The sequence below is a fragment of the Aspergillus japonicus genome (assembly GCF_003184785.1).
Source record: "Aspergillus japonicus CBS 114.51 unplaced genomic scaffold BO86scaffold_42, whole genome shotgun sequence".
NCBI classification, from domain to species: Eukaryota; Fungi; Ascomycota; class Eurotiomycetes; order Eurotiales; family Aspergillaceae; genus Aspergillus; species Aspergillus japonicus.
In genome coordinates this window covers 207,436-227,481 of record NW_020291679.1, presented here as the reverse complement: position 1 = coordinate 227,481, position 20,046 = coordinate 207,436, and the positions used below count along the sequence as shown (strand labels likewise).

The 20,046-nt window shown below is 51.5% G+C and overlaps 6 protein-coding genes across 6 annotated transcripts; 3 read left to right on the top strand and 3 right to left on the bottom strand.

Annotated features, from left to right (window-relative positions):
- Positions 1-1,502: 1,502 nt before the first annotated feature.
- Positions 1,503-3,074, top strand: gfsA (glycosyltransferase family 31 protein; the record flags this gene model as incomplete). The annotated part of the gene is made up of 1 exon (XM_025670751.1): positions 1,503-3,074. One exon carries the CDS (start codon positions 1,503-1,505, stop codon positions 3,072-3,074), a length of 1,572 nt encoding a protein of 523 aa, XP_025525663.1.
- A 921-nt stretch (positions 3,075-3,995) lies between these two features.
- Positions 3,996-4,712, bottom strand: BO86DRAFT_147434 (uncharacterized protein). The gene has a single exon (XM_025666268.1). The coding sequence runs from the start codon at positions 4,618-4,620 to the stop codon at positions 4,162-4,164; it is 459 nt and encodes a 152-aa protein (XP_025525662.1). The 5' UTR covers positions 4,621-4,712; the 3' UTR covers positions 3,996-4,161.
- A 2,452-nt stretch (positions 4,713-7,164) lies between these two features.
- On the top strand, positions 7,165-8,555 carry BO86DRAFT_147426 (SRF-type transcription factor family protein). Its single transcript, XM_025666267.1, has 3 exons — positions 7,165-7,628; positions 7,826-7,960; positions 8,025-8,555. Exons 1-3 carry the CDS (start codon positions 7,380-7,382, stop codon positions 8,304-8,306), a joined length of 666 nt encoding a protein of 221 aa, XP_025525661.1. The 5' UTR covers positions 7,165-7,379; the 3' UTR covers positions 8,307-8,555.
- Positions 8,556-9,981: 1,426 nt separating this feature from the next.
- Positions 9,982-12,243, bottom strand: BO86DRAFT_411414 (DUF803 domain protein; the record flags this gene model as incomplete). The annotated part of the gene is made up of 4 exons (XM_025674584.1): positions 11,965-12,243; positions 11,763-11,900; positions 11,605-11,697; positions 9,982-11,547 (listed from the first exon to the last, which is right to left on the bottom strand). Exons 1-4 carry the CDS (start codon positions 12,022-12,024, stop codon positions 9,982-9,984), a joined length of 1,857 nt encoding a protein of 618 aa, XP_025525660.1. The 5' UTR covers positions 12,025-12,243.
- Positions 12,244-12,381: 138 nt separating this feature from the next.
- Positions 12,382-13,998, top strand: BO86DRAFT_390826 (H(+)-transporting V1 sector ATPase subunit E). The gene is made up of 4 exons (XM_025672474.1): positions 12,382-12,450; positions 12,590-12,778; positions 12,874-13,385; positions 13,472-13,998. The coding sequence occupies exons 2-4, from the start codon at positions 12,746-12,748 to the stop codon at positions 13,620-13,622; spliced, it is 696 nt and encodes a 231-aa protein (XP_025525659.1). The 5' UTR covers positions 12,382-12,450; positions 12,590-12,745; the 3' UTR covers positions 13,623-13,998.
- Positions 13,999-14,689: 691 nt separating this feature from the next.
- BO86DRAFT_317746 (uncharacterized protein) lies at positions 14,690-17,037 on the bottom strand (the record flags this gene model as incomplete). Its single annotated transcript, XM_025668182.1, has 7 exons — positions 14,690-15,352; positions 15,402-15,555; positions 15,606-15,681; positions 15,734-15,863; positions 15,924-15,976; positions 16,029-16,130; positions 16,182-17,037. 7 exons carry the CDS (start codon positions 17,035-17,037, stop codon positions 14,690-14,692), a joined length of 2,034 nt encoding a protein of 677 aa, XP_025525658.1.
- Between the last annotated feature and the right edge of the window lie 3,009 nt (positions 17,038-20,046).

The window sequence follows — 20,046 nt, the reverse complement described above, 5'->3', positions numbered from 1 at the left end:
ACATGACCATGGATGTATCAGCCTACAAAATCGTGGGCATCAACGCGTCTCGAGGACTGTAGAATGAATGGCCAGGGTCCTACAATGGTAATTGGAATTGAAAAATACGGCCAGGCACCGGACGAAGAGTGGGGGGAGCAGCAAGAGGGATCCATCCGCCATCGCCAATTTTGCCTCTATTCTTGAGTCAGGATCTGCACCAGGAGCAGGAAGAAAGGAGGCTTTAAACCTATACAGAAGGGAGCTCAGTAGAAAGAAGCGAGAAGAGAAGACCGTGGAAGTTTATACGGGCGGAGCATTGATGCTATGTACAGTACTCGTAGAAACGGATGTAGATTACACCATTGCGGGAAGGTGCCAGAGAGGAAGAGGATAGGAACCACTTCACTATTGTCTCAATCTGCCCCTCACAGTTCTTTCTTATCTGGTCTGGCTGACTGACTGTTTGGCTGTCTTCATTCCTCCTTCTCACACAAGCACATCACACTCTCGCTTTTCTTCCACTTGACCCTGCAGTGCAACCAAGAACAATACGATAGTTGGGGAGAGAATCCCGACGAAACTGAGACCCTCAAAACCGCATTGATTGGTACAGAATATCAAAAATTGGGTAAAGGGTAATTTCCAGCGACGGGCGAGCAAGCTTATTGATTGCGCGTTAATTTAACTCAGTAGGGGGAGAAAAAAAAAAAAAAAAAAGAAAAAAGAAAAAGAAACAAAAGTGCAGAGAGAGTGGAAAAGCTTTGGCCCCATCCAAACCCAGCCCGTGGTCCAGTTCCAATCTTCGGCATTCCCACTTGGGACCCAGCTAGAATTAACTAACCTAACTAAACTAATCTGAAAGTTGCCTGTCGTTCGCTCTCCTCAACTCTTCAGACGGTCCGACATTCGCTCTCCTGTCTTCCTTCAAAGTCTCGCTCTTATTATTCACTTCCAAGCGCCCCTCCTCCTCTTCTTCCTCCCTCTTCTCCTTTTCCCTCCTCCGTTCCGCAACACTCGACAATCACAATCCCCTCCCCTCTCCTCCTCCTCCTTCTTCCTCTCATCCTCTCATCCTCTCCCTTTTGGTGAGCGCGTTTGTCCAGTTGTGTTGGTGGACTCGTTTTCCCGTCGGCCCGATTTACCCTTTTGGCCACTTTTCCTTCTCGCCTCAACAACTTCGCTGTCCCTGCGACTTTTCCTACACACAGTACCTTCTATTCTGGCTCAAATCGCCATCTCTGTGACTGTGTCGCAGGTTCCGACGCTTCCAGCCTTTCGTTGACAGTCTCTCCGGCAGTAGAGCATACTTTGCTCATCTATTCGCCAATTCCCCTCGTTGCAGCAACTTATTGCCCGACCTTCGCTTCTCCCAACGATTGTTGACGAGAGTCGAATTCGGTGACGACGACGACGACGACGCTCTCTTCACGGGCCGTCTTAATATCACGAAATAAAGTCTAATAATCAAATTCTGTGGCATCTGTTTCATGTTCAAAGACTACGGAACAAAGACCCCGAAAATGCCGGTGTTTCGCATGAAAACAGCGGTTCCGCTGATTGCCCTTTTCTCAATCGCCTTTTTCTTCTGGTGCGTTGAGCGCTTCGATCGGGCGGCTTTCTTGCGTTTCAAGCAGCCGGCCGATCACGTCGCTGGAACGACCTCGCCTCAAATTCAGCTACAGCCTACCTCGCCTTCGACGAAGTCGTGCGACGTCGACCCCAATATCCAGCCTCCTCTGCCTATGGCCGAATGGCTCCCACGCAAGAACTACACTCGTGCCTATTTCCGTCCTCACCATGTCAGCCCCAAGGCCGAGTTCAGCTCATTGGAGAGCATCGAGGTTCCCGTTCTTCCTCCTATGACCATTATGGAGCGCGGCATGATCGTCTCGCCCGACAACAAGGAATCGTCCCTGCCGTGCCCGCCCATCATCGATGTTAATGTCGCCGCTGATCACGAGGTGGACGAGACTGACAAGCTTCTTTTCGGTCTCGCCACCACTGCCGACCGTCTAGATCGCCTGCTGCCATCCCTCCTCTACTCCTACGGCAACACCAAGGTCGGATTGATCGTGCTTGTTCCCGATTCTGACGACGACATTCCCAAGCAGGAAACTTACTTCCGTAACCGCGGTCTGGATTTGACTCTCATCCAATCCCCTCTCGATTTCACCGCTCGTTACTTTGGTCTTGTGCAGGCGTTTGCGGAGCACATCAAGACTAAGCGCCCTCAAACCCAGTGGGTCAGCTTCATCGATGACGATACCTTCTTCCTGTCTCTCCCCACGGTTGCCGAGGAATTGAAGCTCTTTGATGCGAGCAAGAAGCACTACATCGGTGCTCTGTCCGAGGCTAGCTGGCAGGTGGACACTTTCGGTCACATTGCTTTCGGTGGTGCTGGTGTTTTCGTTTCCAAGCCGCTGCTCGATGTTTTGGTGGACAAATACGATGAGTGCCAGTCTTGGGGTGAGCAACCGGGTGATCAGAAGCTTGGCCAGTGCATTCAGCGCTACGGAGACACCCCCCTTACTCTCTGGCCCTCTCTCTACCAGATGGATATGAAAGGTGAAGTCGACGGTGTGTACGAGTCTGGTCGCAAGATCGAGTCTCTTCACCATTGGAACAGTTGGTACACCAAGGACGTGGTCAAGATGACCACTGTGGCTGCAGCTGCAGGTCGCCGCTCGGTTCTTCGCCGTTGGGTCTTCGATCAGGAGGAGATCGTCAACAATGCTACTGGACGGTCGACCCGCACCTTCTGGGTCTTCACCAACGGATACTCGCTTGTCAAGTACACTTACGATGAGAACACCCCCGATGATGCCATTAACTTCGACCATGCCGAGAAGACCTGGGAAGAAGACCCCCGCGGATATGAGGCCCGCCTTGGTCCTCTCCGCTGGAGGGATCAGGATGGTGTCACGAAGGATCGTTGGTTGTTGCGTGAAGCCTATGTCGTGGGTGACAATGTTCACCAGTGGTATGTGCGTGAGGAAGATGAAGGCCACAGCGTGATCGAGATTGTCTGGCTCGGTCCCAAGGGCGGTGGCGGTGCAGGCATCAAGGACTTTGCTGTTCGCAGACAACACTGAGCCTTGAGATCAGACAATCAAAAATCATATGAATGAAACTAAGGCTGGTCCTTGGAATCTGCATAGCTTCTCTTCTTGCACATTTTTCATTCTCTTTATTTATTATTTTGCTGTTGCTTTTCCTATATCTCTGTCACTCTTCCATCAACACCTCTGCTACATTACTTCGAATACCGACGACGACATAGCTGAAAACAAGGACGGACGTATAATGGATCTGATTGGGTGTATCGACTCTTTTCCCGGAACCCTGACTTCCTTCGGCATTTCTATTCTCTTTCGATTGATCATTTGTTTCATACTCGGCGTTGTCATCGGCGGAGTCAAGGAATGAGCGCGGTCAATCAAAGGACTGGGAACTGGTGGTTTCCAGCGGAAGAGAAACTCGGGGACTATAGCTCGATCGCGGTCTCGCCTCAACTCGGTGGCTTGATCGAGGTATCAACCCGGACACTACTACACTCTCCTTGTTTTTCCTTGTCTATCTCATCGTGATGTTCGAGGCTTCATCCTTCTTGAAGCATACCACTTGTAGAAATAGAACCTTTTTCGATCTCCTCACGTCTCCTTCACCACAGAGTCGCGGTTAACGCTGGTTCGTCTTTTGCTTTTGTCCTGGAGATTAGCGCATGTCTTGTGGTGGGTGTTGTCCTAGCCGCATATCACGAATCAAGTTTTAGATCTGTCTTATTAGGCTCCCTGGTATATAGAATTATAGAGTCGTCGAATAATCTTGGTATTGTGTTTGTCGGCTAGACAATGTATAGCAGCTGTTGGTGTGTGTCGCAGGTTCTAGACTGAACTCTCTGTCTATACCTCGGCAGCCTGTTAGTTCTAGGTCCTCTTCAGCACTGCCCAGAAGTAGTTAATTGTCATAGAAGGCTAGCACCACACCAGAACCCCCTCCCCCCCTCCCTTTCCCTTCATCGCCTAATAGGTCCTTAAGCAGATTCCAAAGAACATAAATACTGCCTCAAATATATCTACAACCCACCACCAAGTGTATATCATCTCTCTCCAACAAGATGATATGACCTCACATGTGTGTGTGTGTGTGTGTGCTTTGACTTCCAGTTTCCCTTGAACTTTACCCAGCACATTTCCGCGAACATCGACCGCACAGCCACTTTTTTTTGTGTGTGTGATTGGTCTGGGACAGGCAGGCGGGCGATCTGAAGCCGGTGGGACTGGAGCCTATCATTTTTTGGGGGGCAGGTAGGACAAGGACAATGTGAGGGGTGGGGGTATGGTTCCGGGGTTTGGTTTGTGGGCTTGATGAGGTGAGGTGTGTACTGGGATGTGTATATAGAGCTCCTCGGGGGGGGATTGTGGGGTGTAGGAGAGTATGAGATGGATGGGGTGGGATGCAGCCTGGAGGGTGGAGATACGCTTCTCTCGTGGTTGTTGTGGGGTGAGTCGATTCCCAGGCTCTCTTACTCCTGTGGATTTGCGGTATGCTCGGATGAGTTATTGATATTGAGGAGGTTTGGGGGTGCTTGGAGCTTGTTAGGAGGGGCTTGGGGCGATAGTCAATACTACTTTCCATCTACTCGCTTATCATCTTTGTTTTACAGTATATGATAACCTGGTGATGGCTATGTGCTATGCAGGTGATCAAGAGGTCAATTTGGACCAGCGGCTTGTTGTTCTCTTTTCTTTTCTTTTCTTTTTTTTGGGGGGGGGGATTTATACGCTTTAGTCAACCACTCAAAACGCCATGCCGTGGATGATGGGTCCAATTGTAAGCTCGGAACGCCTAAAAGCTTGACCTTGGATCCTATCATATGCTTATGCTTATGCTTCTGGATGCTAAGGGCGAGTGAGGTAGGAGGTGGGATGAGGGGTTGGAAGTAAGTTTGGTGGGGAATTGGGAAATGTAACCCTGCAGCTGAGGCTTCGGTTTCTTTTGGCTTTAGAGATCGATGTTGTTACTAGAAGGTTGGGATTGGATGGGAGGGAGGATATATACATTACCTACATATAGTGTGGAAAAAGGTGTAGTAGAGGGGAGTTTGATGCTTGCTAGCTTGCTTGCTTTACTGTTGCATTTTGCTGGTGTCTATCTTTTTATGTGCTTCTAAGTGTACAGAGTCTGAGCAGCGGGAGTTTTTTCTTGCGCCGTGAGAGAGAGAGTTGGTGTGGTTGTAGATTGTGTCGTTTCATCAAAACATTGCGGGCATCAATCATGATTCCGGACTGTCACCGTCATCCCGGGTTGGATTTCCGCGGGGAAATGGATCCTGGGTATCTCGTACAGAACAGGTTTAGTTCTATCCCAGGACTTGTGACTTAAGGTACGGGATCAGGCCCAGCCCTACAAGGAAGGGGACCTTTTGTCGTTGGCGGTGGATCTTGCACGAGCTGGGAAAAGATGATCCAGATTTCGTGTTTGTCAGGCAGTGTTGTTGAAGTTGTTAGTCTGGTTGTCCGCGCTGGTTTCCTGGGGTCTCCTACGGAGGGCTGAGCACAGGCTCCGTACGGAGGCTTGTTCCAGTATCTCCCTCCTCAAGCCTCTGGAATGTATGGGCTGGTTTCGGTTTCAAGGGATGAATGGGTGTTTACCTGCGGAGGAGGACGTGTGTGGTCTCCGACTGGACAAGCTATTCGAGGACGGGCAAGATATATTATTGGTGCTGGGTGGGAATAATTGGGGCAATTATTGCTGATAGTAGGGCCTCAGGCTGCGTGCGTGCCCCTGTGCATCTTCTGCTGTCGGTGGCTATTCTTGGATCCCTGCATTTCCAATGCTGGTGTCCGAGGTATACCGCTGTAGTTGGGGCGTTAGGTAACAGGTATGGTCCATGATGTATAGACTATCATCGATAGAATATTGTTGAAATGTGTCAATGAGTGTTGATGAGGGAGACGGCTGGCATGGTAGGTAGTTACAGTAAGTAAGTCGTGGCTGACTTGAGTTTATAGGGTTGCATGCATGCGAGAGCACAACCCGGGGGACAGGCGGCAGTTCAGTAGTGACAGTCAAGTTAGTGTAGGATGTAAGTTAGTTGGTGTACGGTGTATGCACTTTCCCTCCCTCAAACTGAAGAAGTTTCTACCGAGCTGGCGAGCTGGTTGGCTCGCTGGTGGATTTTGGACTGAGAGCGAGAGAGTACCTAGCAGGTACGACGGTGCTACGCAGTCAGAACAAGGCGTCTGCAGGTCACTGGCTGGTCTCTCTGCGTCTCGGTAGCACAATTGCCAGGTCTGTAGTTTAGTACTGGAAGTGGTAATGTTTTGGTTTTGGGGGCGAACTGCCCGCGCGCCGTTCCCCGTACTAGGTGCGTACTGGGGTTTACCGTACACGGGAGGAAAGCACCATTGGACCTGGCCGGGTGGAATGCGATTCTGAAGGAGGGCACATGACCATATCTCAAGGACTAAGGTAACTAAGTTGTTGATTAATGTGAGTGATGAGCTTGAAGCTTGACAACTCAGAGCCCTTGAGTTCTACTGGAATTGCGAGTGTAGTTTTCGACTACACACGACAGTGTCCACGGTCCACGGTCTGCACACTAGATTTCCTTTCTGGATGGGAGGAAGGAAACCAGCAGACAAAACGGATACGGTAATAAAACCTCGGGTGGGGAATGTGAGTTGGCCTCTACAATCGAGTCCCCCAATGCCTTACTGCGGCTGCGCCAATAGACACTCGGGCCAAGAGCCAGGCTTCCCCACCGTCGGGTCTGGACACCGCCCGTATTGTGACCGAAAGATTGGAGCCAAGTTTGGGGTGTGTAGTGGTGGTGGTGGTGGTGGATGAGTACCGATGCGTTGCGGGAGAGCGACTCTGCAAGATGAGGTAGAGGGTGAGGGAGAGGAGTAGAGATGACTTGGAGGTACAGTGAAGATCAGTGGGCAAGTAGTGTAGTCCTGAGTAACCCGAAGTACCAGTTCTACAAAAAGGGATGGAAGCTTTCCCCATGATGGAAGGGAAGAATGCATCCATCCATCAACCAGCATCAGCCAGCGGTACGAAACCGGTTCCCGGGGATTACGATACCACAGCCAGATCCACGTGACTGACCGCCTGCCTGTCCCAACCGGCACTTTGCCTTCTTCGACCTTCTCCTCACTCAGTCGCTCCCCCCCCGTTTCTCTTTCCTTCTCGTCCTGAACCCAAACCCTGCGAAGCAAACGCGTTACTCGATTTGGTCATTCTCCCTCCCCCTCAAAAGCATCATTCCTCTTTGGGCATTTGTCTTCACGTCCCCCAGTATCTTCCTTCCTCACTTTACTCTCTCAAAGGAATTCTTTTTCGTTCAAGTTCCCACCCCCCTTCCCCCCGATTAACCACCTCATTCCACCATGGCCGACATCACCGCCGTCGGTGAAGAGAACCCTTCTCCCACTCAGGACGACCTGCAGCAGGCCGCCGGTAACGGCGCCGCTGACAACCGCGGCACCAAACGCTCTCGCATGAGCGCTGCCGACGACGACGACGACGATGATGACAAGCCGGGTCGCGAGCGCAGAAAGATTGAAATCAAGTTCATTCAGGATAAGTCGCGTCGCCACATCACCTTCTCCAAGCGGAAGGCGGGTATCATGAAGAAGGTACGTGCTTGCGCGTCTCAGCCCCCATCAACCTCTTTTTTTCCCTTGGTCGTTTGTTATTCCAGTCGATTCGCGACTCGTTGTTCTTTATCGCTACATTGGCTTAAGGTCTTCTACATCAATGCTTGACGCTTGCATGAAGTCATTGCCCCCATTCGCTTGATCAGTACTGACGCATCGTCGCGGTCGCAAAACAGGCATATGAACTCTCCGTCCTCACTGGTACTCAAGTACTGCTTTTGGTCGTGTCTGAGACCGGTCTCGTGTATACTTTCACCACCCCCAAGCTTCAACCATTGGTGACCAAGCCGGAGGGCAAGAATCTGATTCAGGTGAGTGGCGTCCGCTAATGTCTCGGTCAATTGAGTCCGATTGACTCACACTTCTCCATTGCAGGCCTGTCTCAACGCTCCCGATCCGACCGCCAATGAGAACGGCGTCGACGCCTCGGAGGTGCCTGCTGAGACCCCCGAAGATGTTAGCCACGCCAATGTCAACCCTCAGCAGCAAAACATGCCCCGCCCTGCGGGCATGCACCCCGGCTACATGACGAACGAGCAGCAGCAGCAGATGGCCTATTATCAGAACCTCCAGCAGCAGCAGCAGCAAGCAGGTCAACAATATCCCGGTATGCCTGTAGGCAACCGAATGCCCCCTCAGCACCAGCCTACCGCATAAGCTGTGTGTCTTCGAATCCTTCCCGCCGCGCGCTCTAAGGAACCTGAGGAGCCTAGGCAAGTTGTTCGCATCCTTGTCAAACATCAGCCCGCACAACGCTTGCTCCTCCACGGCCTTTCTTTGATACCCAGACGATTCGTTCCCCCACCTATTTGGCACACTTCCGAAACCAAAACCAGATTAAAAAAAAATGTGAAAAATCCGGTCTACGCTGTATGCCAGAAAGCAGTCCAGAATAACAAGAGGAGGGATGATTCCAATGTCTTTTTCCATACTCTGTATATCGTCGAACTGTTGGTGCTGCATACAATCCGAGTCGCGCTGATCTCAGCATTTGGCAAGCTCGCGTCTGCTATATTCGCCTTCCCCCGTTTCCAACATAAATGCCAAACAGCCTATTAAACAGAAAAAAGCTCAATTGAGAAACCGAAAAACACAAAAAAAAAATCCAAAGGCCAGAATGGATGATTGAATCATGAAGGATGCATTCCGAACTCTGGGAAAAGGCTCCCAGGCAATAAATTGAATTTTCTTTCCTGTTTTCCCATTCATTCTACTAATGTCTTTCCTAGACGACTGCTGGGAAGTGGCGGTGTTTCTGGTGCTTTCTTCTTTCTCTCTTCTCTGTGTGTCTGTTGACCTTTTCCTCTTTTTGCGGGCGAAGTGGTTCTTTGTTAGCTCTGATTGTCGAAATGCGTGTGTGTGAGTGTGTATGCGCGAAGTATATGTGTTCTTATCATAAATTGTCATTTCTTTTCTTTTCGAAACCCTATCATCCACCCATGCAGTGACTTAATCCCTTGTTACTTCCTTTTATGCGGTTCCCTCTCTTTCAGGAAGGAGTGGGCGGACCAATGCCATGTATGATCACTCCTTGAGATTCTCTTTCCGTGATTAGCGTATCGTAGCGGTTGGTACCTTCCCTACCTTTCTGTTCTCAGGAATCTACTCTTGTGCTGGATGTATCCCTATGGCAGAATCCATGTAGCAAAACAACCGATGGGTTGGTTGCTGGCAGGCCGATGCAGTGTACAGATCCCGCGCCGGGCAGATCCTGATGATATCAGGGCCGGGCCTTTCCTTTCCGATGGGGGGAGGTCCTCCTAGGCGTAGCAACTAACCAACGTCAGTAGCAAGTACGGGAGAAGGGAATTCGACATAGTCGTATGATAGAGTGAGATCTGGGTGGGATGCTACACTACGGTATTGCTTTGCTTTGGGGGAGTCGCTGGCCTATTGTTTGATATCAAGTGGGTATGATTGTGAGGAGTAGTAAAAACGCTTTTAGGCTTGTTTGTTTTTTTGTTTTTTTTTTGTAAGTGGATGTGGGACCGGATCTAAGGGTCGATTGATAGGCGGTTGGTTGTCCACATATAACCTGGTTTGTTTTTTTCTTGGGGGTTGTCTATCATGCAGTATTACGATTGGGGTCGTTTTGCTTGGGGGTGTGGTTAAGAACTGTGCATTGGTTGTACAAGTACTTCGCTATAGGATGTTTATATGGGAATGTATGGATTGTTGTGGTTGTTGTACATTAAGTGATAAAAAGTAAGGCTCGGTTGAGTCTACTGTTTGAAACATATATGGTGCTGCTGGCTGTCCAGTAGAAAGGTCTATGGGAAAGAGAGGTAGGAAGAAGAGGAAGGAAGAAGCAGAAGCAGCAGAGAAGGAATGACTATCGCTGCTCGAATGGGTGCTCTGGATGGGCCTCGAGGTCAGGGTCATAGTCAGACGGTTGGCGCCCCCGATTCGAGGACGTCCAGCGAGTGAGGGTCTGTAGGCCTCCCCACGCTTGGCGAAGAGCTCTCCTCGGACCAGCGAGGAGGGCGCCCCCCTCACCCCTATCTGCACCGGGGGAGAGATGCAGGGACCCCTGGCGACGGTGGTTAGGAGCAACGAGGCTGTCGCTTCGTTCGTCTTGCGTGCCGTACCCTGTGACCCGGGCCCCCGGGCCATTGGAAGTCCCCTGCCGGTGGAGAAGGAGCTGGCGGTTTTCCGAGGCGGGGGCCGATGTCCGCCGTTGTTTACGATCGAAGAGAGAGTACGGGTTGCGGCGCTGGTTCCAGGTAGGCGGTTGAGCCACGGGGTTGGTGCTGGAGCGGCGTGGCCCTCGGAGAAGACTATCTCGCAGGGTCGTTGCGCCACTCCGGCTGCGCGGTCGTGCTGCGAAGGGCCCAGCCGAGGCGCGTTTGCGCTGACCCGACCGCAAGGCGAACGCCGCGTATTCGTTGTCCGAATCGTCGAGTTCGGCCCAGATGGAAGCAGGATCCACGTCCGCTGTCGACGTCGCCGAGTCCCGATGGCTCAACGGTGCGTGTAACAGAGGTAAACTGGGTGCCCGTTGGTGCGGGGTGCGGCGAGGAAGGTGAGCTGTTTGCAACAATGGCTCCCGCTCCGATCCCTCCTCGCCGTCGAGTCCCAGGCCAATCGGGGATGTCGGAAGCTCTTCAAGGACGGCCAACCCTGGACCCAGACCGGTTTGCGTGGGCCCAGCCACGGCCACAGCGGCGTGACTGTCGATATCCTCTAGACGCCAGGACAGACAAAGCACTCCACTCAGGAGAACCATCGTCCCCAGCGCGATAAGTCCCGCGTGGAAGCCTCCGAGCTGGGACATTTGTTGGAAATAGACCAAACCATCTATGATAGCAATAATGTTATAGATGCAGAAGACAAACGGATACAGAATGCTGGTACTGCACAATTTCAACCCTCGATGGAGGTAGAAGAGCTGGGACAGAGCCAGCGCTATCATTGCGAGCAGAATGACCCATGATTGCCAGCGGTTGAATTGGTTGACGCGATCCACGACGGTCCGAACCAGCAGCTCGACAGCCGATTTCGCAAGCAAAAGAGTGTGCGCGGACAGTATTCCGCTGATCATGCCAAACGAAAGCCCGCGTATGAGGCGAACACGCCCCGGGGACATTTGCAGTGCCCGATAAGAACCACGCGACCCCGTATGCTTGGACCGCGGCGGTGACGTAAGGAAATCGAGCAGTCTGGACCCTGCGTAGATAGCCAGCACCATCAGAGCTGTACCTCCCATCCAAAGTACGAAGTTTCGACGCTGCAAAAGCTCCAGGAGTTGATCAAGACTATGCGCCGGCTCTCCCAGGGCCCCGAAGATTGCGATGAGCAGTGCACCAATGCAGACCAAAAGTGTGCCCACCAGAGAGTATCTTGTAAACGCTTCACCGAGGATCAGGGTGGCGAAGACGGTGTTGAAGACGAGACCGGACTGAGTCGCGGGAGTTAGTGAGGCTCAGGGAGTGTTGTCGTAGGGCTAGAGACTGACTGCTTGGAGTGTTGAAAGTACGGGGAGCGGAAGGGTTGTGATTTGTATAGTACTGCCAACGATGTTCGCAACGACGAACATGAGCATACCCAGCTAGAAAGAGAAACGCGCTGTTAGACCATTGTGAGGCACTGGAGGGAGAAACATGCGCTGCGCACCTGCCATCTTCGACGTTTGTAAGGCGGTCGACGTAAATCGTAAGGGTGTTTCTCGTCCTCGAGGATATGCGACTTGCGTTGGAGGGTCAGTCCAATAGCTTGAAGACTGGTCGAGATCAACCCGACGACGACTCCAACCTAGCAGGAAGAATGGGAGTTAGTTTCTCGGTAGTCAATCGCGGAAACCAGACCAATAACTGACTGCGACGCTCCCCTGAGGTGACAGGTCACCGAGATTGCCCATCGCGAAGGTTGTCCTCATGCATTGGCTGCTGAGCGGGGAACGAGAGACCAGGCACACACATCAGACTGGGGAAGGACAGGCTAGCAGTCCAGACTCCATTGTCTGACGGAGACGATGGTAAGGACAGAAAAGGACTTTAGGTGGTATATTGAGGCGAAGAGCAAGGAGTAAAGGGTTATTGTGTCGAGTAGGGAAGAAGGGGAAAGTAAGTTAAGTTAGTCGAGGGGGCAATTTGGGGCGGAGCGAGACAGAGAGAGAGAGAGAGGGAGGGAGACATTGAAGAGTAGCCGCCAAGTTGCGATCCGATCAGCAGATCCCGCCAAGTGCGACGCTTGCTGCTGGCTGCTGGCTCTTGTCTCTTGTTCCTTGTCTTTTCTCCCTTCCCCTACCCCTCCTTTTCCAGGTCACTCAACTACATTTTACATTCCGTACCTCTACGTTCAGGTGAGTTCTCTTCTTCTGCGTGGTGGTTCCTCCTGACCCCCTCCATGCAAGTGTTGTTGGTGGTGGCACCGTACAATCACTATCAGTGCCGACCGGGAGTATCAAAGTGACAATCAGGCTGACGTTGGTCTCTTCTTAGTGCTCCACCCAGAAACACTCCTCCGCATCGGGAAGCTCGAACGGCCCTCCAGCAACATACCTACACACCGACCTACCTACCTACCGACCCATAACCAAATCTTTCGCTTATACTTCGTTTTCCTTCGTCTTGTGAGACTATCAACACATCGTCATCATGTCGCAAAGTCATGCTCTTTCTGATGACCAGGTACGCAACCATTGCTCATTCCCAACTCCCCCCTCCCCGCTACGGAGGCGACTGTCGGGTCCCCGAACTCACAACCCCCTCTCTTCTTCGAATAGGTTGCGGGCGAGCTCCGCAAGATGACGGCCTTCATCCGCCAGGAAGCGGTGGAGAAGGCCCGCGAGATCCAATTGAAGGCCGACGAGGAGTTCGCCATCGAGAAGTCCAAGCTGGTCCGCCAGGAGACCGCCGCCATCGACACGCAGTACGAGAAGAAGTTCAAGCAGGCCGCCATGTCCCAACAGATCACCCGCTCCACCCTCGCCAACCGCACTCGGCTGCGTGTGCTCTCCGCCCGCCAGGAGCTCCTCGACGAGCTGTTCCAGCAGGCCCGCGAGCAGATCTCCGGGATCGCGGCCAAGGATGCCGAGAAGTACCAGACCGTGCTGAAGGGGCTGATCCTCGAGGGCCTGTACGCGTTGAACGAGGACAAGATCGGCGTGCGCGCGCGCAAGCAGGACTTTGACACCGTCAAGAAGGCGATCGAGGAGGCCGAGAAGGAGTTCCACGAGACGGTCGGCAAGGAGGTCACCGTGGAGCTGGACGAGGAGGAGACCCTGCCGGAGGGATCGTGAGTCAACCTTTTTGCCTTCTGGTTTTTCCCGTCTTAGTGATTGGCCTCAAAACTAACGTCCTCTGATTGTTATTACCAAACAGTGCGGGTGGTGTCGTGATTGTGGGTGGTCAGGGCAAGATTGAGATCAGCAACACGTTCGAGGAGCGACTGCGTCTGTTGGAGATTGATGCTCTCCCCGCCGTTCGAGAGACGCTCTTCGGCAAGAACACCAACCGGAGGTTCTACGACTAAAGGGGCTGGGGACTTTTGGTTTGAATTTGCCCTTCTAGAGAAATATCTGACCCTTACTGTATTTGCCCCTCGTTGCACCTCACCCACCAACCCCCCCATGTATCTATTGTACCTGTCGTTTCTTCTTCTCCCTCCCACTGAAGATCGTTCTAGCTCTGTATACAGGCCCTCCTTCGTCTTTCTGTTCTTCGTGTCTGTCTGGAGTTCAATTCGAGCCGAATGATGATTTTACGCTTCCCCACCCCCGTTCTGTGCTACTTCGGTGCCCGGTGCCTCGTGCCTATGGATTGTAAGCGTAGTGTGTGGTATATCGTGTATACGTGGACAGAGCTGAGATTGGATTCGACCGAGTGTTTGGTCTTAAAAACACAAATTGATTCTACATATATAACCATAGAGGGGGCATGAACTACGAAATTCCCGGGGAACAGTACCGCCAGTAGACCATTGCTTGAAAAAGTATGGAAATTGCAACATTTCATGGGCTTGGGTATTGATAGACCTACGAGGCCTTCTTGTTTCCACTACTGCTATCGCAAAATGTGGGGCAGACTCGGGGCTAGGATACTTTGATATTGGTGCTTGACAGACGCCATGAAGAGGACCGAGTAGTCCACGTTGTCTTTGAGATCCCAGATGCGACCACGGATGCTGACTTGCGCGCAACTGAAGCAGAAAGGACCATACAGAACCGGGCAAGAGGCCGGTTGAGCCTGAGAGAAAACTATAGTCTTCACAGTCATTCCGGTGTTTGCAGAGTACCGATCTGAAGGCAATGGCCCCAGGTCTGTGGGCATGCTGTCGGCCCGTGGCTGCTGCATTGCGCGTTGCTGCAGCGCGCTTTTGTGCCGTGGAGGATGATTGCAAGGTGCAAGTAGGCCAGCAGATCGCAGTGGTGCCCTGTATTCCATTCCTGGTCGCATTGTGACGGCTCTTTCTGGCCTGGTAGTATGCTGTCGAGAGCTGCATGAGAGCTGCATCGATTATATGCACTGGGAAGATTCGCCACTGCACCGACCATGACTGCGATGACCACTGAAGATGTATGGAAATAGATGGGGTACTCTTCACCGGGGAGGGGCCTCGTGTTGCCGGATCGGTATCTCTGTCCCAGCACCAGCTTTGATAGCACCAGCTTTGATCTTCGGCAAGAAGCCTTTGAAGGCATCCCGGTCGTACTCCCGGGCTTCAATGGTTCCGTAGATCGACTTCTTCGGACGCGGCCTTGTCCTGACGCTGTAGACGATACGGTAGTGCAGGGTCTCGAGGGCTTCTTTGGCCAGTGTGCGCTTTAGATGGGAGGCACCGGAATCCTCGATCAAGCTGAAGACCTTCTTGAGACGGTCAGCCACCACATCCACCTGCGTGTTGAATGCTTTTTCGGCCTCTCGGTCCGCAAATTCCGCCTGGTACCGTCCCGAATCCACGGCAATGTTGAGAAGGGAGGTGATGGCGAGGAGCTCTCCGTAGTCGTACTCGGGTTTGTCTTTGCCTTTGTACTTTTTGATGTCAAAGATCTCTCGCTTGAGGATGTCGATGATTCGCGTCAAGCTGAGCAGCTCGTTGAGTGGCTCGCACAGAGGCCCTGGGTTGTCAAGTAAGAAGGACACGGCCAGACGACACCGAATTAGAGCGATCCAGTCAGCTTCCGGCAGTATATGCTTGAGAAGGCGGCTTTGAAATGTTGCGTCTTTGAATGTGTTGAGTGTCGTGGTGCAAACACGATGTATCTAAGAATGTAAGTGGGTTGCAAGTTATTTTTTAGAACTTCAGACTCACCAAGACCTCCGCGGTGTCCTCCGAAGCGCTCTCCAGGACGGTGATTATTGCCCTCTCAATTTCTGAGCTGATGGTGGCAACGCTTGTTAGAGTCACATCGAGCGTCATCCGGAATAAAACGCTCAACAGGTATTCTCGAGTGTCGTCTGCGAATCTATGAATCGATTAGCACTTATCGCGAGGCATAGGATTTGAGAGACCTACAGATCAGCTGCCCCGCAGATCAGATCCAGGACTGACAACACTAAGCCTTGGTGTCGGGAGATAGTTTGTAGGTAATCTGCAATGGCTTAATATCCCGGAAGTCACACTCCTAGGCTTGTTCTCCATACCTTTGGGATCCGCATCTGGCACGATCTCTTCGTGAATATCTAGTGCATTCGGAATTGCTCCCAAACGTTCGAAAAGTATGCGAAAGTCATCTGGCCGTACGAGGGCCTTGATATGTTTAGCATTTGTGTTCTGGAATCAAACAGTCAATCAGTAAAGCATAAATAGATAGGCCACGAGAGAGCATGTCACCTTTATAGCCCTGCAGTAAGCATGTCTGATACTGTCCTGTGGCTCCATCGGTACTGGCGGAGGAGATCAGCAGTGCGAGGAGCTAGGAAGCCTGAATGGACTCACTGGAGTGAAAGATCCATGAAATCACCTCGTCCGGCAAGAATGATCTGGAGAGAGCGAAATCAACGATACCGGAATGAAAAGCTCTCTCTCTCGAATGATTTGCTGAAACGAGTAAGTCTTGACCTAGTTGTCATTAATCACAGGAACACTTACCTGTCAACGAGGTCAGATATGATCTCGGACTAATACATTCTACCGGAAATTCAAGAACAGGAGGCAACTCGTCCTTGAAATCAAAGAAGTGCCAAGCCTTGGTAGGATCAAAAGCATCTGTTCTGCGCAGAGCTTGAAGTAGGCGTTGCATGTCCATCTCGTTATCGTTGTCTCCCAGAGCTGACGTTAGAATTCCTTCATGGAGCTGTCCCCTCCGACGGATGGATTCATTAGCCGCCTTGTCGAAAGACGCCCTTAGCTTAGTGATACCAGCCTCAGTCTCCTTATCATCAACCGCGGCGGTGACAAGGGAGTCAAGATTATTCTTGTACGATGGGGCAGGCTTTTCTAGCCGGGCGAGTATATCAGTCTTTGCTGAAGCTGTACGGCCAGGACGTGCAGGCTCTGAAGATGTAGAATGGGTTGGTTTAGCGAATCTCATGAACAGGTCTGCGGGAGACTCTAATGAGCCTATGGAGTCAGTGTCCTCTTCATCAGAGCCCATCACGACCTCTTTTCCGTGCTTGACAACACGCTGCGAGAAGCTGAAGCTCGATTCTGGTAGCAGACTTGTAGGTGACGGGGAGCTATCATTTTGTGTCTCATCTTTGATTGTGTCTTCGATATATGGTGTCAGCGAAGCAAGTGGTTCAAGCGCTGGCCTTTCTGGTGTCGAAGATCCATCTTTTGAGAAGAAAGATGATGATACTTCGGTTAGAGGAGATGATTGCGGAGGGGCCGGACTAGGATCCTTGGCTGAAGGCTCCTGGGCTGGAGGTTCCTGGCGAAGGTCTTGGTTGCTCTCGTTAGTTGCAGCGAACACTGGGCGCTTGAAATAACTGCTTATGCGTCGCATACTGGGCAGCTGAGGGGCACTGAGACGCTGTCATGGAAGGATGACCTGCATGCTTTGTTCAGTTTAGATCTCCGCATTCTACGGAACACGTCGGGCGCGTCTCCCCATTCGCGAAGTCACATGATACGCATTCTACTAAAGCATGGTTATATGGCGTTGGTGATTCGTACTAGGTACAGTACATACAGTACTCCGAATAGCACAGTTGGCCTAAATTGCAACAAAGCGAATAAATCCAGCTGTATTTTTAGTTCTTGGACACAGGCAGGCATCATCGCCAAAACCGGATTTGCTTCCAGGTACCGCCCCATCGTTTGCTGGTTCCCGTCTCAGATTGTCATCTCATATTATGACCGTCTCCGTTCAGATTCGTCAGCTTTTCCCCATGCACCGTGACCGTTATGTAGGGGCTACTCCGTCCAGTGGCACAATATCCAGATAAATGATGTGGGGGAGGGATTCCTTCCGATGTTCATAATTTCCCAGGGGCAAAATATTATTACGGCCAATTCTTTTTCCATTATTTCTCCGAATGATCATACAGACATCCAAAAAATACGGTTTCTTTCAAATTGTCGTTCACTAATCACCATCCATCGCTTACCAGGAAATCCCCTGTCACCTCAGATTTCTTTGTCTGTTCTTTTCGACCCCAAAACAGGTCAGCCAGAATGCAGCGTAAATGGGGCCAAAGAATAGGAAGCATTGGGTGTCGATTCACCTAAGTCGCTGTCTGCCCTTCAGTTCAGGTGGGAAAACGAGCAATTCAAGTTACACTTCATATTCCTAGCTCAGAATCCTTCCTGTCTGATCGCTCTCGGATGTGGCCCAGGGGCTGGGAGCGGTGCAGATCTCAGGGTTAGTACGCCATGCCAACTACACTGTGCTTGGTAGCCTACAACTTTGGTCTCCACACGGGTTCGTGGCCGATCTATCCAGTCGGTGTCATATTCCATCCTTCCCGCAAGGTGCAAGACTCCAAAGTACTCATAGTACGGCTATTTCAGTGTCCGTCTTCCGCTTCAGACGCGATGCACCCTCTCTGGGTTGTCTGACGGGAAGACGCAGACCTAGCGCCACCGCTCTATGGAATCAATACTTGATGATCCGAGTGAACATGTGCGAATAGGATAAACAATAACAATGAATCATTGTTATGAGAAAGGATATGCCTGCCCTCCACAGCTCGAGCGCGAACAGTACTTTGGTCAGACAAGGCTATGGTGGTCAATTCTTACCCAGCCCCCTCGGACCGGAACGAATGACAATGCCGGCAAGAGCACAGGCGAACTTAAGAAGACTGGTTTGTGTGTGTGAAATCTGAAGCTATTTTAAGTCGTGCAGAGGAGCCATTTCAGTGCAGAAGCGCAAGTCGGTTCACTTGCGCGTCAATTCTCTGACATGAAACTGATGTCTGACTGAAACACTTTCGACCGGATACAATGCTGGATGATCGACTCCAGACTAGCCCCCCATGAAGGACCACGCTTCCAATGCAGGTTCGCAAGTGACTAGATACTCTTTGCGCAATAGTCATGGAACCATACCAAAGTAACCAAACTGTATCGGGTGGGGGGTTGGCTCTTCATTGGCCTTGCCCAGAAGCCAAGACAGACCGACAAATATAGAGAAGAAGAAAAAGGGGGGAAGGGGAGAAAGAGGATAATGATTGCGAGGAGAGCCGAAAGTGCAAGCGGATAGCAATGGTATCCGGTAGCCGAATTTACATAATCAGAAGGGTTGACAACTTAGGCTGTGCGCATACGGAATTAATGAAAATTGAATGTAACAGTTGACTGCCGCATAATCCACCAGTGAGCTGGTTGTTGTCTTTCTGGCTATCTAGCTGGTCAGTTAGTCTACGGAATTAAGATGTGGTACCTCTCCGCGCTCCGTTGAGGTGGAGCATATCCATGGGCTGGCATCAGCATGTGCCGTCCCGGACGACCTTAGGCTGTTTCAGGCTCGGTTCGACTAAGCCCAGGCGGCCAGTCGTCCCTGGGTCTTCCAGAAAGCTCGGTAATCCGGTAAGTATCGATAAGGTAACAGATACATCCATTTGCCCTGCTATAATGGGTGCGAATAAGCAAGCAAGCATAGCTTCCAGAAATGCTTAAGCATTATTGTCCGGGAGACTCGTTGACCTTCACATTCCCCAGCGATCTGTCTACCGGTATGAAGCGCAATTCGCCTGTTCTGATGGTATGCATGGCTGCATGGCTGCCGCAGTGCATGGACCCGGGGGGGGGGCCCGATAAAAGCCATTTCAGCGCCATTGGCCCGATGACTTAGTGGGTAGTGCATTGGAAGAGCGTAGGATTTCTGGAATTGTAATGACGACGTAGGTCGAATCAAAGGCACGAAGCAATAACAATTGGCATATTGAGCATCTGCCAGAAGATAGACCATCGCAGGCCTGCGTATAATAGCGTGAAGCGCCCACGGTCTAAAGCGAGGCTGGGTCGTAATTGTTGCCGGGCGGTTGAACCTCCTTCCCTATAGTAGATAGTAGGTTGAGCCAGGTTAGGCAGGATGTGCACTATCATCAGGCGATGGAATCTGGGGATCAGCAAGCTCCCAAGCTTCCTCCCAGTACTCACTGAAATTCTCGAAGGTTACCTCTGTTGACTTTGGTGGTGACAACCGATCAAGTTGTCGCTAGTGGATGTTTTGAGTAGTCGATCGGTGTGCTGTAACTCGTATCAGTTCCTGGATCTGTCCGTCTCTGTAGGGACAGGAGCGTAGAAGCACAGAAGCGTATCATCACTGCCAGATCTACTCCGTACCAGGCTTACCAAGCACTTTCCAGTTGTAAGCACTGGATGTACTAGTCACCTGTCCTTTAGTGTCTGCAATTTAGAACAAGTGTTTGCGAAAACTCTGGCATTCTCTGAAATCAAAAGATACGGTGCAGTGTATTGAGATGACCAGATTTTGACGGCTTGGTACCGCATCCGCGTTCCACCCTAGTATTTGAATACCGTACCTTTTGAGTTCCGACTCGCCGCC

Coding starts and splice junctions, on each gene's coding strand:
- BO86DRAFT_147426 (XM_025666267.1), top strand. CDS start 7,380: ATGGCCGACATCACCGCCGTCGGTGAAGAGAACCCTTCTCCCACTCAG. Junction 7,629..7,825: donor AGGCGGGTATCATGAAGAAG/GTACGTGCTTGC, acceptor GTCGCAAAACAG/GCATATGAACTCTCCGTCCT. Junction 7,961..8,024: donor AGGGCAAGAATCTGATTCAG/GTGAGTGGCGTC, acceptor TCTCCATTGCAG/GCCTGTCTCAACGCTCCCGA.
- BO86DRAFT_390826 (XM_025672474.1), top strand. CDS start 12,746: ATGTCGCAAAGTCATGCTCTTTCTGATGACCAG. Junction 12,779..12,873: donor ATGCTCTTTCTGATGACCAG/GTACGCAACCAT, acceptor TTCTTCGAATAG/GTTGCGGGCGAGCTCCGCAA. Junction 13,386..13,471: donor GAGACCCTGCCGGAGGGATC/GTGAGTCAACCT, acceptor ATTACCAAACAG/TGCGGGTGGTGTCGTGATTG.
- BO86DRAFT_147434 (XM_025666268.1), bottom strand. CDS start 4,620: ATGGAAAGTAGTATTGACTATCGCCCCAAGCCCCTCCTAACAAGCTCC.